General features: G+C 34.1%; 1 protein-coding gene across 1 annotated transcript; it reads left to right on the top strand.

Moving 5' to 3' along the window:
- LOC110036255 (NADH dehydrogenase [ubiquinone] 1 beta subcomplex subunit 7) lies at nt 1-12697 on the top strand (the record flags this gene model as incomplete). Its single annotated transcript, XM_020740662.1, is given in 2 exon segments — nt 1-431; nt 12492-12697. A coding segment is annotated over 1 exon segment (327 nt). The 3' UTR covers nt 416-431; nt 12492-12697.
- Nucleotides 12698-16064: the final 3367 nt, after the last annotated feature.

Below are 16064 nucleotides of genomic sequence, written 5' to 3'. Positions count from 1 at the left end.
GAGTTCAAATTAATTTTCGAGCATTGGAGCTAAATTCACAGCCCTAGTCGCAGAAAAACTCATCGAGGGGCGAGATCGAGAGGAGATTATGGAGGAGGAGGTGAAGCTAGGTTCTTCAAAGCCTATGATTGCCACACAGGCGGAGATGGTGGAGGAGAGGGTTCCGATACCGTACCGGGACCAGTGTGCACACCTTCTGATCCCGCTCAACAGATGCCGGGTGAAGGAGTTCTACCTCCCATGGAAGTGTGAGGTGGAGCGACACGCCTACGAGAAATGCGAGTACGAGCTCGTCATGGAGCGGATGCTGCAGATGCAGAAGATCCGAGAGCTAGAGGAGCGCCGGAAAAAGGCCGGCCAGACCAAGCTGCAAGGCGCTGGCATCCCCATCATCGCATCAACCGCTAAGGGGTGATTGTTTTCTCATTATGGTAAGCCAATTGGTTTCTATTGATTTGATTGTTGTTTGCCTTGCTTGTTTGCTCATTTGAGCGGCGTGATTTATTTGATTTTTGGTGGGTGGAGGGAATTGTACGAGCTGGATTATGAGGAAAATCGTTTTTTTTATCTTTTTCTGATTTCTAGGTTAACTATGTTTTAGTTGATTGGTTTATTGGTAGTGGTGCTTTGATCGTCTTGATAATGGAGCAAGTTTTATGTCATTGTTGTTATTATGTTCTATCTTCTTTGATCTACTTTCTTGGCCTATAACCTTATTTTCTGAGTTTATTTATGAAACTAGATCCACAGTTTGTTGAGTTCTTATGAATAAGGAGATGAATAGAAATTGAGATTAATCAAATTCATACTTTTTGTAAGTTTAACATGATTTAATTGCAGCATAACCCCTGTTCATGTCACCTAATGGATAACTTGTATAAGTTTTAGGGGCTGTGTGGTTCAATTTTATTGAGATGTAAGTGTACTTTGCTAAATGCTTTGCGTTTGTTTCAATACTTTATATTGAGATGTCAATACTATCAACATTAAAATAAAGCAATAAGACTTTCAGATGCCAAAAAGTAATTTATAATTAATTCTGCTGACATCTAATGTCAGTAAAAATTGAGCATGATTGACATTTTTAAAGTGTTACTTGAAGATGATAGGGAACTGAACAATTAACATCATTAAATAACAAAACTGTAGATGTATCCGAACCAAACAACCCCTTGATAAAGAAGATATGAACATTACTTGAAGCACATTTGATTATAGGAAAACTTGAATTGGTGAAGCTCAAAACTTTCCCAATAAAAAGGTCAAAAATCAATATAGGTGATTTTATCGGTAAAAATACATTGATCCATGTTTTAATTTTTTATCTATCTTAAATATATTCTTAGATAATTATAGGTTCATTATGTTACAAGCTATAATTTTATGGATAAGATTTAAATTAGATCTTAATCTCTTTTCAAAATTTTCGCCTCTTTCTTTATATAGGGGACTTAAAAGGGAATTACGAGGAACCATGATAGTGATCTTTCTTCGTACTTTTGTGACCCTTGGTGGCTTGCTTTCATGCAATGGGTTGTTGGCATAGTTTTTTCAAGAAATGTAATTTATACTTTGGAGCACTTGGCAACAAACTAGAAAAAAGAGGTAGTTTTAGTGTGCTTTGTCTTAAGAGAATTAACTATTTTTAGTGGGAATAAGAAATAGATGTTTTAGGCTTGAAAAAGTGAATAAAATAAGAGAAATAGAAGACATGAAAGAAGGATAAATGGAACGAGAAAGAAATAGAAGTATTCATTTGATTCTTTGTTTATGATGATGGTGAAGCATTTTGACACAATGCAAATGAGATGGTCTCGATACAAGCATAATGATGTTGCAATCAAATGTGTTATTCAAACAAGAGCGTATACCTTGTGATCCCACTCAGCAAAATCAACTCCTTTTATGTTTCTCTTTATTCTGAATTTGTTAGTATTATGTAGGAAGTACCTGCCTGTTTTATAGTAAGTGAACATGAAAGTACTGGGAATAAATTAGCAAATTTATTAAGTGTATATATTTCTTGTATGTGTTGTAGTTCTTCGGAGGCAATACTAATTCCTTAACTTGCTTGGGATGGAAATTTAATTCAACCTTTTTTTTATAATCTGTGTTAGATTCCATCAATCAAAATTATGTTTAACTGCTTTCAAAGTCTTTGGCTTTAGTTGAAGTTAATTTTAACACTAATCCTTCACTCTTTCTGCTTTCCTTTACAATCAAATTAACCGATTAACTGCAGGAAGCAAACTGAATGTGAGCATTGCATGATGACATTTTAGAAATTAGATTTAATAACAATTGGAATCGCCGTTCATTATCATTAAACCTTTAAAAAAAAAAAAAAATTTAAGACTGACTTCATGCAATGGGTGTTTGATACAATTTCAAAATTTAACACTGACTTCATGCAATGGGTGTTTGATACAATTTCAGGAAGGTTAGAGAATTTGGATTGAGTTGATTTGAGCGAAAGCTTTAGTTTCAATTTTTATAGTTCCATGCTTGCTTTAACATTTAAACATGCTGATTGTTGATTGGTTCTCATTTTTATTTTGATTGGCATCACAATCTTAAATATAGAATAATGAAAATATTATATGGAAGTTAAAGGGCTTGGGATTAGTACAAGAATGATTGAAGATGTGATATATAATTTTAGTTGATGAGATATTAATAACTATCGTTATGTTCACCTTGCAAACAATTACAATGTGTGAGAACTTTCTCGCTATAAAGGATGTCCATGTATATTTACGAACTAGCCTTCTTTACCATTTAGCAAAGTCAATTCTATTTTTAACTTTTTATTTAAAGTTCATTTCACTGCATAATATTTGTATGGTGATTTTGGAATATTAATTCATATGTTTATTAATATACTCTTATCAAGTTTCTATGGGTAATCATATGGGAAATCAGTGAATCTTCTATGGTTTCATCTATAGGATGATTTTTGCTGCTGATTAAAACACATTCCTTACATGAATTGAGCTATGAACTTTAAGGATGTTTCTAGAGGGATAAAGTGGCCCTAGTGCCAGAGTTATTTATCGGTAGACAGGTGGGGAATGAGCCATGTGGTGCCTAGCTGTAATAGGTTCGTTATCCCCCCTCAAGCTTACAGCCAGGTGAAGTGATGGTAAACTTGTAACGAAAACTGTTGAATTGAGGTGTTCTATGACTTTTTGTGATGATGTCTGTCATTTGGTTTGTTGAGTTGATGTGCAGTATTTGAATGCATGTGATTGTATGTGATCATAGATGAAATGATAATTAATTTCAAGGTGTTTCGTGCGGGCATGGAAGATGGGATTGAGAGTTATGGTGATGGCAGAAGTATTGTCGCAGCAAAGTTTATGAGTAGTGGTTTTGTAGACGTGAAATCCTTGAAGTAGTTTGTCGATCCATATGATGTTTGTGGTAGCAGCTGCCAGTGCTCCATGCTTAGCTTTTGTGGAGGAGTGGGCCACCATTTTTTGCTTTGCAGTTCTCGAGGATATAAGGTTATTGCCGAAGAATGTGCATAATCCAGTGGTTGAGTGCATGTTCTGTGAATTGTCGGCCCAATCTGAGCAGAGTAGTATGAAGTTGGAGATCACCATTAATGATGGGAGGACTGAAGTGAAGAGTCCATTTAAGGTATCTTATGAGACGCTTGATTAGCTGGAAGTTATATAGGAGGGGGTAATGCATATTCTGGCAAATGTAATTTATGGCGAAGGCAATCTTTGGTCTGGTTATATTGAGGAGCTAGAGAGAGCCAGCTAGTTGTCTGTATTTTGTCATTTTAGAATACTCTTGGAGTGATGCTTGTTTGGGGTTCATCTTGTGGGGAAGATTGGTGTGTAGGTTTGCATGAAGACATTTCAAGTTGTTTTAGGAGTGATGTAATGTAGGATGATTGATTAAGATGATAGACGTGAAGTTTGTTTTATGGTGATGCCAAGGAACATTTTGACAGGCCCTAATACCTTGAGTTGAAATTCAGATTTTAGATTTTGTATTGGGCTAGCAATGGCGTTTGGATTGTTACCTGACATACACAAGAAAATAAATGATGAGCTTGTTGTGATGATATATGAGGACAGAACAATCGACTATGCTTAGATTAAACCCTTTTGGCTTTGAGATGATTGATGAGAGTACGATTCCATTTCCTTGATGCTTGTTGAAGGCCATAGAGGGTCTTTTTGAGTAGGCTTGCCCGGTTTGGATATTGGGGGTCTTGGAAATTTTGAGGTTGGTGCATGTAGATGATTTCGTAGAAGGAGTCGTAGATGAAGGTGTTAGAGACATCCAGTTGTTGAATTGTCTATTAACGGTGAAGGGCAGTTGAGAGGAGGATTCAAATATTGGGCAATTTAGCTAATGGGTTGAAAGTTTCAATACATTGAGTTCCTTTGTGTTACTTAAAGTCATGTGTGACCAATCTCGAATTGTATTTAGCCACGGTTCCATCAGGATTATATTTGGTTCAATTTGTCCATTTGCAGCCACTGATATTTTGTTGATGTGGTGGCTGAACTAGGATCCATGTCCCTTGATGCTGAAGTGCTTCAAATTTTGAAGACATGGCCTTTTGCCAGTGTGGCTATTTTACTGTCCGTCTATAGCAGGTAGGATCTGAGGGCACCGAAGTGGATGTGTGTAGGTTGAGTGTTTGTTTTGGTTTTAGGGACCCTATTTGGGATTGAGTTATCATGGGATGCTTGATAGTTGTGGTGGGTTGATGACTTGGAAGGGATGTTATGGTGTGAGACAATTGTGTTGGTGTAGTTGAGGATATAGAAGGTTGACTGGGTTGAGGTTGTGAGAGAGGATCTGATGTTATTGATGGTAGATGAGTGGGTGTAAGTAGGTTGGATGGTGTATATGTTTGGGAGATGGGAATTGTGGTTGGTTGGGTATGTTAAGAAATTGTTGATTCGTTAAAGAGCGTGTTCATGGATATGATGATTTTATGTGTTTGGAGATTATAATAGTAATGGCCTTTTTGAGATTGTGAGTAACCAAAGAAGATAAATGGTGGGGACAATGGTGTGAGTTTATGCGGAGCTTGCGGCTTTTCCTAGGGAAAGCATAGACATCTGATGTTGCGAATGTGAGTATAGTTGGGTGGAGTCTGATAGAGAAGTTCTTAAGGAGATTTGAGGTTTGTGTTCTTGGATGAAAATCTATTGATTAGGTAGGTGGATGCCATTATAGTTGTTTTCTGAAACTTCGAAGGTAGGTGAGCTGTGAGGAGGGTTCGTGGTTTCAATCAAGTGTCTATGCTTGTGCTTGGCCACCTCATTTTGTTGAGGTGTATAGGGGCAACTGAATTGGTGAAGAATATTATGGGAGGTGAGTTATTGGTGTAAGTTTTTAGATGTATATTCTCCTCCCCCATAGGAATACAGTTGATGCTTGTGTTAAATTGAGTTTGTGCTATCTTGTGGAAGGATATGAATTTACTTATTGTTTCATCCTTTGCTAGCATAGGAAATACCTAGTAAAATGGGAGTTGTCGTCAATAAGAAGAAGATATTATTTATAGCCTTGTATTGATGTGGTGGGGGTTGGACCCCAAACACCAGAGTTAACAAGATCGAAGAAACATTTAGCATAAGAAACAAAAATAGGAAATGTTTATTGATGACCCTCGGAGGAATTACATTCATTGCAAGAAAACTTAGAAGTAGGGCTAACTATAGTATATGTCGTCCTAGAGAGAACAATTGCAATGGCATGGTGAGGGTTACCCAGCCATTGACGCTATAATTCATTGCATGGTAGTGTGGATTGCGGCCAGTGCTGAGGTAGGATACATACCATCCTTGCTAGGTCCTTTTATTTTGTTTGTTTTCCGATCCTTGATGACAAAATCAGATTGTTTAAATGATATGTCATAATTATTTTTTGAGGTTAATTGGTGAACGAAAAGGAGATTACTGGATAAGTATGGAGAATGAAGGAGCTCGGGCCAGTAAAATTTATGTTGAAGAGAAGGGAGAATACCCCTGACCAGTGTAGACGATGGGGAGAGTAGATCCATCTTCGATTGTGATAGAATCTGATCTTTGATATTGTTTACGATGTTGTAAATGGTCAAAGCTGGAGGTGAAATGAGTGGTTGTTCCATAGTCTAAAAACCATTCATTTTAGATGGGATCTATAGGTTTGGGTGTGGGATAGGATCTGAAATTTGCTTTGTGCCAGCATGTTAGTGCTGTATGATTGAATTTGCCACAAATTTGGCATATGATGCTAGTGTAGTTGTTGTCTGATCCTATGTCGCCTCTGGTTGATGACGTTATTGCTCGATTGTTGTTGTTTCCTCTGTCATTATTAAACTGTCTGCCATTGGTTATGTATCCGCTGTTTTCTCCACGTGTGATGCATAATGAGATTGTTGTAACATTGGTTTCCTTAGCCTTTTCAACTGATTTATTGATTTCCTCACTGCCTAACAATGAGTATAGATCATCCAACTTTATGGGTTCAGACCTTGTGAGGATGGCCATTTTGAAGGACTGATATGAGGCTGGTAACATATTTAGGATAAGGAGAATGGAATCTTCATGATCTATGTGACCACCAACTGTAGCTATGTTGTCAACAAGGGATTTAGTCGCCAAGAGGTATTGGGATGTAGTTTGATCTTTTATGGAGATGTGATGCAGCTCATTTCTTAACTGAATGAACCTGGACCTGCTTGTGGATTTCAGCCTGCATTGTAGAGTTTGCCAGATTTCTGTAGTGGATTCGAGGTTGAGATTATATGTCAAAATTGTAGGGGATATTGTGGAGTATATGACTGCCAACATTTTGATCGATGAGCTACCAGCTCAATAATTGTTGATTTGGTATTGTTTGGCCGTCAGAGTTCTGGATGCGAGAAGAGGACCAGACCGTTGAACCAGCTAAGAAGCTTTCAAATCCATCAGTATTGTTTGGCCATCAGAGTTCCAAGTGGTTAGTTTTCAGCTGTCAGCTGAACATTTGCGATTGCTTTGACATTTGACATCAAGAACTTAGTGATGGAGGAATGGGAATATCAGCCATTGCTGGAATGGCAAAATTGCCTCTCGGTTTGTGTAGGAGGATGTTTCAGACAGTTGGAATATAGAGAGGAGGAGGATGAACTAGTGGAAGAATGAGGTTTAGGGACTTAAGATAAGAACCTGATCTCTGATATCTTGTAAGATAATGTAATGCTGCAGAGTAAAACCCATTCCTCATATGAATTGAGCTATGGAAGAAGCTTACTGTAAAATGTAAATTAATGTATATCTGATTACAGATTTTATGACAAATATATATAGACTATAAGGATGTTTCTAGAGGGAATAAAATGGTCCCAGCGCCAGAGTTAGTTATCGGTATAAAGTGGGGAGTGAGCCCTGTGGTGCCTAGCTGTAGTAGGTCTGTTATCATCAAGCTATTAGTTTGAATATGCAAGAAAGGAGTCGTTGGCCACCAGATGAATTTGTTGATTTAAGTTGTATCTTTCCCTCCGTGATGCAGGCCATCATCCAATCTAGACATCATACAATCTAAGATTTCCCGATGCATTTATATGATATAATGAATGAATTAAAGTACACACCCAAAATTTATATTTCATAACCATCCATTAAAACAGTTATTTGCTCCATTAGTTGAAAATGAAATGTTTCGCAAAATTCATGCATGATGATGATTTAATGATTTCTTAAATGAAGATTTACTGCGAAAATTCAAGATCAATGACAAACATTCAATGATTGGAATTGACAGCATAACTTATAAATGTAGATTTTAGTTTTAAGTAAACCTAATCATGTAGGTAGATCCATAGCTAAAATATAGTATAAAATAAGATCAAGAAATTAACTAACTGCTAATCCAAGCCTCGCTCTAGTGTATGGAAATGACTTTTGTCGGAATTTCAGTCCCCACTTTCATTATATTAAATAGATCTATATCCAAGCAGCACATAAATACAAGAAGAAAATGAAATACTCAAATTATTTTTAACATCCCATTTTTTACCCAGCCCTTTGATTTTTGTAATTATTTTAAACTATGTATTTCATAAAATATTACATGTATTAGAACTATGGCATCCACTGAAAGTATACAAGAAAGCACCCTATTTTGAATATCTTTGTAAGCGTCTTCATACTAATATAAATAATTTTGAGTCAATATTAATCTTTGATACAATCATTTTAAAATTAGAAACTCCTTAGTTTACTCCACTACTACTAATGCCAATCAATGCTTATCTTTAATAACTTCAACATATATTTGCTAGGAAACTTTTCCTTAAATGCACACAAAAAATTTGTATACTCTTTTCATTTAATATATTTAACAACCAAAAATAGTTTCAAATATAATTTCTTGATTCCATGTCCGATTGTCCTCACCAATTACTCTATAAGATGATTCAAAAGTTTAATCTCTTTAAAATCTTAGCGATTTTTTTGTGTTTTGTTACAAGTTTTGATGCTAAAATATTTCTTCTATAATTAGTTGCCTTTTTTTTATTTATAATTTTTTCTTTCTTAACCTAACTACTGTGATCACATACCTCTCCCTAAATTTGAATGTTTATCTGAATTGGACCTAAAGCTTACATTTATGCATCTTCTTTTGGGTTCACTGAACTTCATCTTTTTGAATCAATTTGTAAATGCCTCACTATTTTTGTTCATTATGCTCTTCCATAAGATTTTTTTAAACACCATTTATTTCTTAAATTAGCATTTTAATTTTTTCATGATGTATTCATTTATAATATTCCTGTCTTGATCGAAGTACTTAGACCTTCGATCTCTTGCTTTATTTATGTAATATATCTTTTCTTTCTCCTTCCTACTATTTAGTTATTATATAATCATCAAACTTTGCTTCTTTTGCTTATTTTAACTACCTTGTTTTATTAGATTTGAGCTTCTTTATAATTAACTTTCAATATTAGTTATTTTTTGCCGTTTTTTTGAAAATACATTTATGTTCATTAATAACATTTTGTAACTCTCAGTCACCTAATTTTCTTACTGATGTATGATGTGTACTCTAAAATATCTATGACAATCTTCTTAATTGAACAATACTTTTATTCCATATCTGGTTTGGCTCAATTAAGGAATTTTATTTTTTTCTTTCCTTACAACCTGTCTTGAAAATTTTAAAATTTCTCAGTTTTCAAACTCTACAATTTCACCGTATTGGAATTATGTCTTTTGATCTATTTCTTTAAACTCCTAAGCTATACATCTATAATTGCAGCTCAATACTGTGTGGTTTGACTTAAATCACCTTACTATCCTTGCAAAATTGATTTTTCTTCCTTCTAAATAGAAGGAAGTTTATATATGATTTGATGGTTCAACTTTTGAATGTAATTAAGTGCTATTCTGGTTTCTTATATGTAATTGTGATTGCAAGATCATATTGTATTGCGAAAATCAAATACAACTTCTCCTATGGCATACCATTTATTCCATACGCATAATAAATCCTTTCACAACGTATTTTATTCAAAGCACCATCTCCATTTAAGTTACAACTAATAATCATATTGTGCTTTTCTCATGCAAAGTGTTATAATATATCATTTATCTCCTTCTGAAGTTGATTTTTTAAAATTTTTCTTTTAGTCCAACTTTAGAGCACAAGCATTAGCTGCATTTGTAATGTCATCATCGACAATAGATGAAGTAGTGAATAAACTGATATGACCCAGAAATTAGGGCAAACATAATTTTTATTGCAATAATCCAAACAACTCAACAGTAATACAAAAAATAAGCACCTACAATTCGAGAGTTGGGCAATCTCTCTCGATTCCTACAATTCAAGAGGTAGGAAATCTCTCCCAAATCCTAAATTTAAGACTCACAACTCAATATTATGTATAAACCTATTCCTAGACACGATAAGCCTATTTAATAGAAGACTAAATTGCCCTTAGATGTACAAAATACAAATTTGCCCTTAGACTAGGTGCCAACCTAACACTATCCTATCACTTACACTATTTATCTCAATAATTTAATTCGTCAATAATTTATTCATTATTCTCAGTTTTTTTTTTATTGTTAATATTTTCAATGTAAATTAAATTGTAATCCTACCTGATGTCTTATAATTCCCCTGTTGGCCTCTTGTGAGTAACTCATGTTCATTATGCTTTTTTTCATTATATTTACTAATCCAAATGTTCTCAAAATCCTCAATTTTCATTTAGCAAGTTTTAGCTTTAAATCTTGTTAACCCTTTCACATTTCATCAAAACTGACTTAATTTGTGATGCATCACTTAGAAATGATGCCACAACTAACCTTTACTCACTTTTTACCATAATTTAGCACATCTAGTGTTTCCTTGCTTAGCAAATTTAATACTCACTTAATCTTATTTAATATTGAACAAGGTATTGAATTTATTTGTGCAAGCCATTTTAACACAGTGCAAACAACCTTATGTTTGAATACTACGCGTGGTATTGAATTTATTTGTGCGGGGCATTTTTGCACGACTCTTCACAATGTTGTTAAGTTTAGTCAACTTTTAACTTCAAATCCATCCACATTAATTTTATGTCTACCTTATGGGTATATGGTGTAGCCTCTATTGCATAAAATCAACTAAATCTTTTTTCAGCAACATTGGATTGTCGATATTTTCTATAAATTGCCCATAATTCTTTCTACAGCTCCACGCATGTTTAAGTTGACTCAGCCCAAATGACAACCTAAATGCTACTGAGTACCATTCTGACAATAGTTAGAATGACTTGTTCTGTGAATGATCACCTTTGTTGCTTTGTTAAATATGGAGTAAAGTGCGAAAATAGTCCCCCAATTATTTACATTTGGACATTTTAGTCCCTGAGTCTATAAATTGTCAATTTAGTCCTCAAACTCTTTTACTAATGTTGACATAGTCCTCCATGGATACTGTTTTAGCCCTTATTAAAAAAGTTTGGTGAAGTAAATTGACACTCTTATAGAATGTGGGACTAAAATGGCACCCATTAATGAATCGAGTGACCTTTTTGACACTTTTATCTGTTAAAATGCTTGCATAAGTTATGGAGGCAAGGCACATGATCCAGCAGCCAATCACCCTCTACACCGTAAGGGTCAGTTTGAGAGAGTTTTCTCACTACTTTGTTTTCTTAGGCCTCCGTTCAACTATTGTGTTTTACTTGCTTTTAAGATATTTATATGATAGGAAATTTCTTTTGAAAATCATCTGTTTAGAGTGTGACAGTATAAGAAAACAACTGCCATACTTTCTAAAAAATAAAAGTTTTTAAAATACCCACAGCAACTTATAAAAGAATTGTTATCGCTATAATAGCTTTATAATCATACAACAACAACAACAAATCCTTAATCCCACTATGTGGGGTCAGCTACATGATTTCTTTTTCTTCATTGTGTCCTATTTAGTGTCATATTTTTATTTAGTTCTAATAAATTAAGATCATTTTTTTATACAATAAGTCCAAGTCTTCCTAGGTCTACCTCTGCCTTTCTTGACATAAGTCAAATCTAAAACATCTACCTTCATCAGATGGTCCTACATCAGATGGTCGACGCTTTATATTCATATTTGCAAAAAAATGACCTGGGTGATTAATTTGTAAATATCAATATTTCAAGTGTTTTGTATGTAATTATCCCATAGCTCCCCCAAAAGGACTTCGTAATACCTTTTTTTTAGTCTTTTCGATAATTGGCAGGACAACAGTAAACTCCCTATTAAACTGTGCAAAGCTTCCCAATAATGGAGGCGACAAAAGCAAATACTCTGCTCGAAATCAAATAGATTGAGAAGAAAAATGGAGCAATAAATTAAGAGGAAATAGAAGGACAAGTTATACTGTTATCTTTTCCTGATGCATTCCCAACTAATTATAGCAAGTCCTGCTGCAAGCCTGTGTTAAATAGTTTCCATGTCGTTGTATCTTGTAATTCCCATATTTAGCCAAAATTACAAAACAACCTAATCTTCAAAGGGTTCCATTGAAGATTTTTAAAATGCTTGCTACATTTTGAGCAGCATTTCATGCCACCTATTTCCTATGTCTTTACATATCTAACACTTGAACTTTGTTTTTAACGTTTCTACCACTCAATTCTTTCATATTGCATAAAAAATATCATTATTTTAACTTTAAAAGGTGAAATACACTTAATCTTTCAGATGGCATATATGTAAAAATTGAAGTTTAGGTGTTGATATGTAAATATGTAGGAATTGAGCGGTATGAATGTAAATCCTTCTTTTTTACAAGCAGATAAATGTTAGGTTAAGTTATCTTATTTAGCAAGCATGCTCAGTTGAATGATGAATCTGGTAACATATCCTTGCTATATGACTATTCTATCAATCCATTTTTACTACAATTATGTGTTTTATAATTAAAAAAATTTGCTTTTCTCTTCTTATACCATAAGCCGTATCCCATCTAAAGTTATATGCAACTATTTCTACTCTTTTTTCAGGTTTGATGTGATGCTTTGAACTGCCAGCGTTTGCATGCTCTGCAATGAAATAGGTTTGTTTTTTTTATAAAAGCAGCCTTCTGCACTGGACAGAAATATAATTATAAACTTGCCTGCTTTCTTTTCATTTTGTTGCAAACCTGTTATCCATATGGATGAAATAATTGTATTAAGTTTTCACTAATGCATTGGTCTTGTACTTCTCATCCTGTTTCTATATATTTATATATAATTTAGCTGACTGAGTCTTAAGAAATTGATTTGAGCTGAAATTAATGATTTTGTGATTACGACTATTAACAATAGTACAAAACTGCAATTTGACATTAATACAAAAGATTATAAGATACATATAAAAAAATGTAGAGAAAAATAAATAAAATAAAGTTGTGAAGTTTAATGCATTTGAAATATTTTAGATTTAGTTTGTTATGTATAAATGAAATGTAAGATATCACTTGTTAGAGTTCAGTTTTAAATGAAATGCATTCAATGTAGGAGGTGATGTATGCCGGCGTTAAATGACTAACAACAGTCAGAGTTGAGGCGAATGGTGATGGAGACCAATGATGTCTAATGGTGGAAAAAATATTGCATTAGAAGTCCAGATTCAAAACTACATCAGTATCCCAATCAAAATGTGTCACATATACAGTCTGACCCAACTGAATACAAAAACTAAGTAGTTTAATGGATGGTGGGGCCTGATTGTACAAGTGGCGCATTGTGATTAGAGTTTTGTTGCAGTTTTGCATCAGGACTCCTGATGTAATATTTTTTCCATGTGGTGATAGTAGCTAATGATGGCTGCTAGCCGATAGCCTGGCTATGTTTGGCAGCTAACTGTTGTGATGGCTGCAATGATCACTACTTTTGGTGTATTTACAATTTGGCCTAACATTAGTATGGAATAAACCACAAATGAACGATAAGATGAGTTTGCATTTCATTTCCTACATACCAAAAATCAAATTTTCTAAAGCCCCTTCGTTCCAAATACGGTACACACATTTTGCATTAAACCCAACAACCATAAGTCACAGTCCTAACAAATGGTCACCAAATCACTCCACTTAAAGAAGAAGAAATTCCAATTTATGTTTCAACAAGAGTGCCATTACAAGATAAAAATATTTATGCGTACATATTTCGTTTTCAATACAAACAAATTACAAGAAGAAAGTTTAAACACTGATTAACGGGAACAACAACCACCCAAATTACACTACTTATCCAACATAAATTTAAAGCTAAATACTCAAATGAAAAGATAATGTTGACTCTTATGCATGATTAGGTGTAGTTTGTGATCTAGTGATTTTATGAAAGATTTGGCTTAGAATTGTTGCATCCATATGTCAACAATGCAGAGGACATCAACAATGCAGAGCACGACTATGTGTGTGCAGTGGTTGGCACTAAAAGAGTATTGTTAATGTCCTTTGCATTGTTGACATATGAACTTTAATGTCCGCACCAAATATTATCACTCAACGGAAGTAAGAGCGCTGAGCTAAACTTGGTGCCGGTAATTCCATATATATTTTCGGAGGATAAGACAATGAATCGAACAGTTTTCCTCAACGTTCTTTATACAAAACTTGAGAATCTTTCTTATTAGATGAGTTAGTTAAACTCAACAATTGGCTAGCAGACATCTAAAATTTGTCAAGTCACATTATGATTTCTACCTTTAATGAAATATCAAAACTTAGCAATGTGAATGCATGTTATTCATGTAAATATAACATCTTACATGTCTTACAAGAATGTGCTTATTTTCCATTTTTTAAGAGAAAATTATGTACATAATTGAAATTAGCATTTTATAAAACTAACATTCACATCATATTTGTAAACTATCAAATTCTTATATTTGTGTGTGTCATTATGAAATTATTAGGCATTTGACAAAAGTGAAGAATAGGAGTTGAAATTTTATTCACCCTATTAAATAGGGTAAATTTTTGGTAGGAATCTAAAAAAATTGATGCAAGTGTTATAATGTTGCAAATAGTCTAATTTGAAGTGTTATAAGTGTAATTATTTTCTTAATTTAGTTATTAGATTTTATTTAATTATTAGATAGATGTATCTATTGGATAGTGATGTTACTTAGGGCGATTTAAACACACACCACTTAAAACTTCTCATATTACATATCTAACACTTAAATATTTACATTTATTTATATAACACGTAGAATTTTCTTAATTTCACAATCCTAGCACTCTGTTACCTTCGCTCCTCTATCCTCTTACCCGTCTAGACAAACGATAAAATTCTCTCTAAGTGTGTGAAAGCCCTCCATCCTAGGAGAAATATTTGCGTACGTAAGATGTACGCAACGCTGTGTATGTTAGGTAGGTTATATGGAGGGTATTGAGGGTTATATCTGCGTTATACCCTCTGTAATCTTTCTGTAATTTACCTGTACAACGACTATAAAGTGGATATAAACCCCAATACCCTCTCTGTAACATACCAGATGTACGCAGTTCTGCGTACGTCTTACGTATGCAAATATTTCTCCCATACCAGGCTATTCTAGGATAAAATATTATGTACGTGCATCTTACATGCGGAAAGTCAGTCAGGATACAATATGTTGTGGAGTATACCTTCGTGTTTACAGTAATGCTCGAACATGATTGGCTTTCCGTATGTAGGTTATGCCCATGCAATATGTTGTTTCAAGACAGTTTGCAAGTGATTTGGACGAAAGCATTAATATTCAGTTGGTTCTGAGTTTCTATGCAGCATGAATGTTTTCCTAAAATGTAATATAATTAAGAACTTTAAAAGAAGAAATGAAAAAAATGTGAAATTAAAACTATTAAATTTAATGTTGTAGCCAAGGACATAAATTTAGAAATAATATTAGCAACCCTCTTCCCTTTACTTCATCAAATTCCTCTACATGATATTTTGTTTCTAGATGGGATCCCTTGTGTCTTTCTAAAACTCCAATTTTTATTAGTTCTTAATGGGACTCTGTTGAGAGGGATAATATTACGTCCGGTAAATCGGACGTGTGGTCGATGATATGAAGCACACCATGATGTCGGATGTATAGTGTGGTGCGATTCATGTCGTCATCTGCATGTTCGATGACGGACATAATATTTTTTTCATGTGGAAAAGTAGCAAAATTTCTATGAGAAAAGTTTGCATTTGTAGACAAATAAAGTTGAGCACGATGGGTTACGTTGTGGCGGAGAAAGATTTATAAGGAATTGTTTGGCTGCGAGCAAGATTTAGGGCGAGTATGATCCGTTAAATCTACCCTCCCGTTGGATCTAGTAAATCAGGATTTAAGCTGAATTGAAGGTGAAATTCGGAAACTTATAAAATGAGTTTATGGAAGTGTAAATGAGGAGAGCGTATGGGGGAATTTACAAAATTTTATGTGTGATAAAAATAAATATAAAGGGTTGTATGGTAGATTGGAGTAGGATTTAACTTAATTCTAGTTATATATATATATATATATATATATATACACGTCTCGTACTCAGATCACTTGGTCGGACATCTGCTTGTCAGTTGTAAGTCCCCTCTGGTTTCATGCCC

This window comes from Phalaenopsis equestris, unplaced genomic scaffold (assembly GCF_001263595.1).
Source record: "Phalaenopsis equestris unplaced genomic scaffold, ASM126359v1 Scaffold000002, whole genome shotgun sequence".
In the NCBI taxonomy this organism is placed as follows: Eukaryota; Viridiplantae; Streptophyta; class Magnoliopsida; order Asparagales; family Orchidaceae; genus Phalaenopsis; species Phalaenopsis equestris.
Note: the sequence above shows the minus strand (reverse complement) of the source record. Positions and strands in the feature narration are given on the sequence as shown.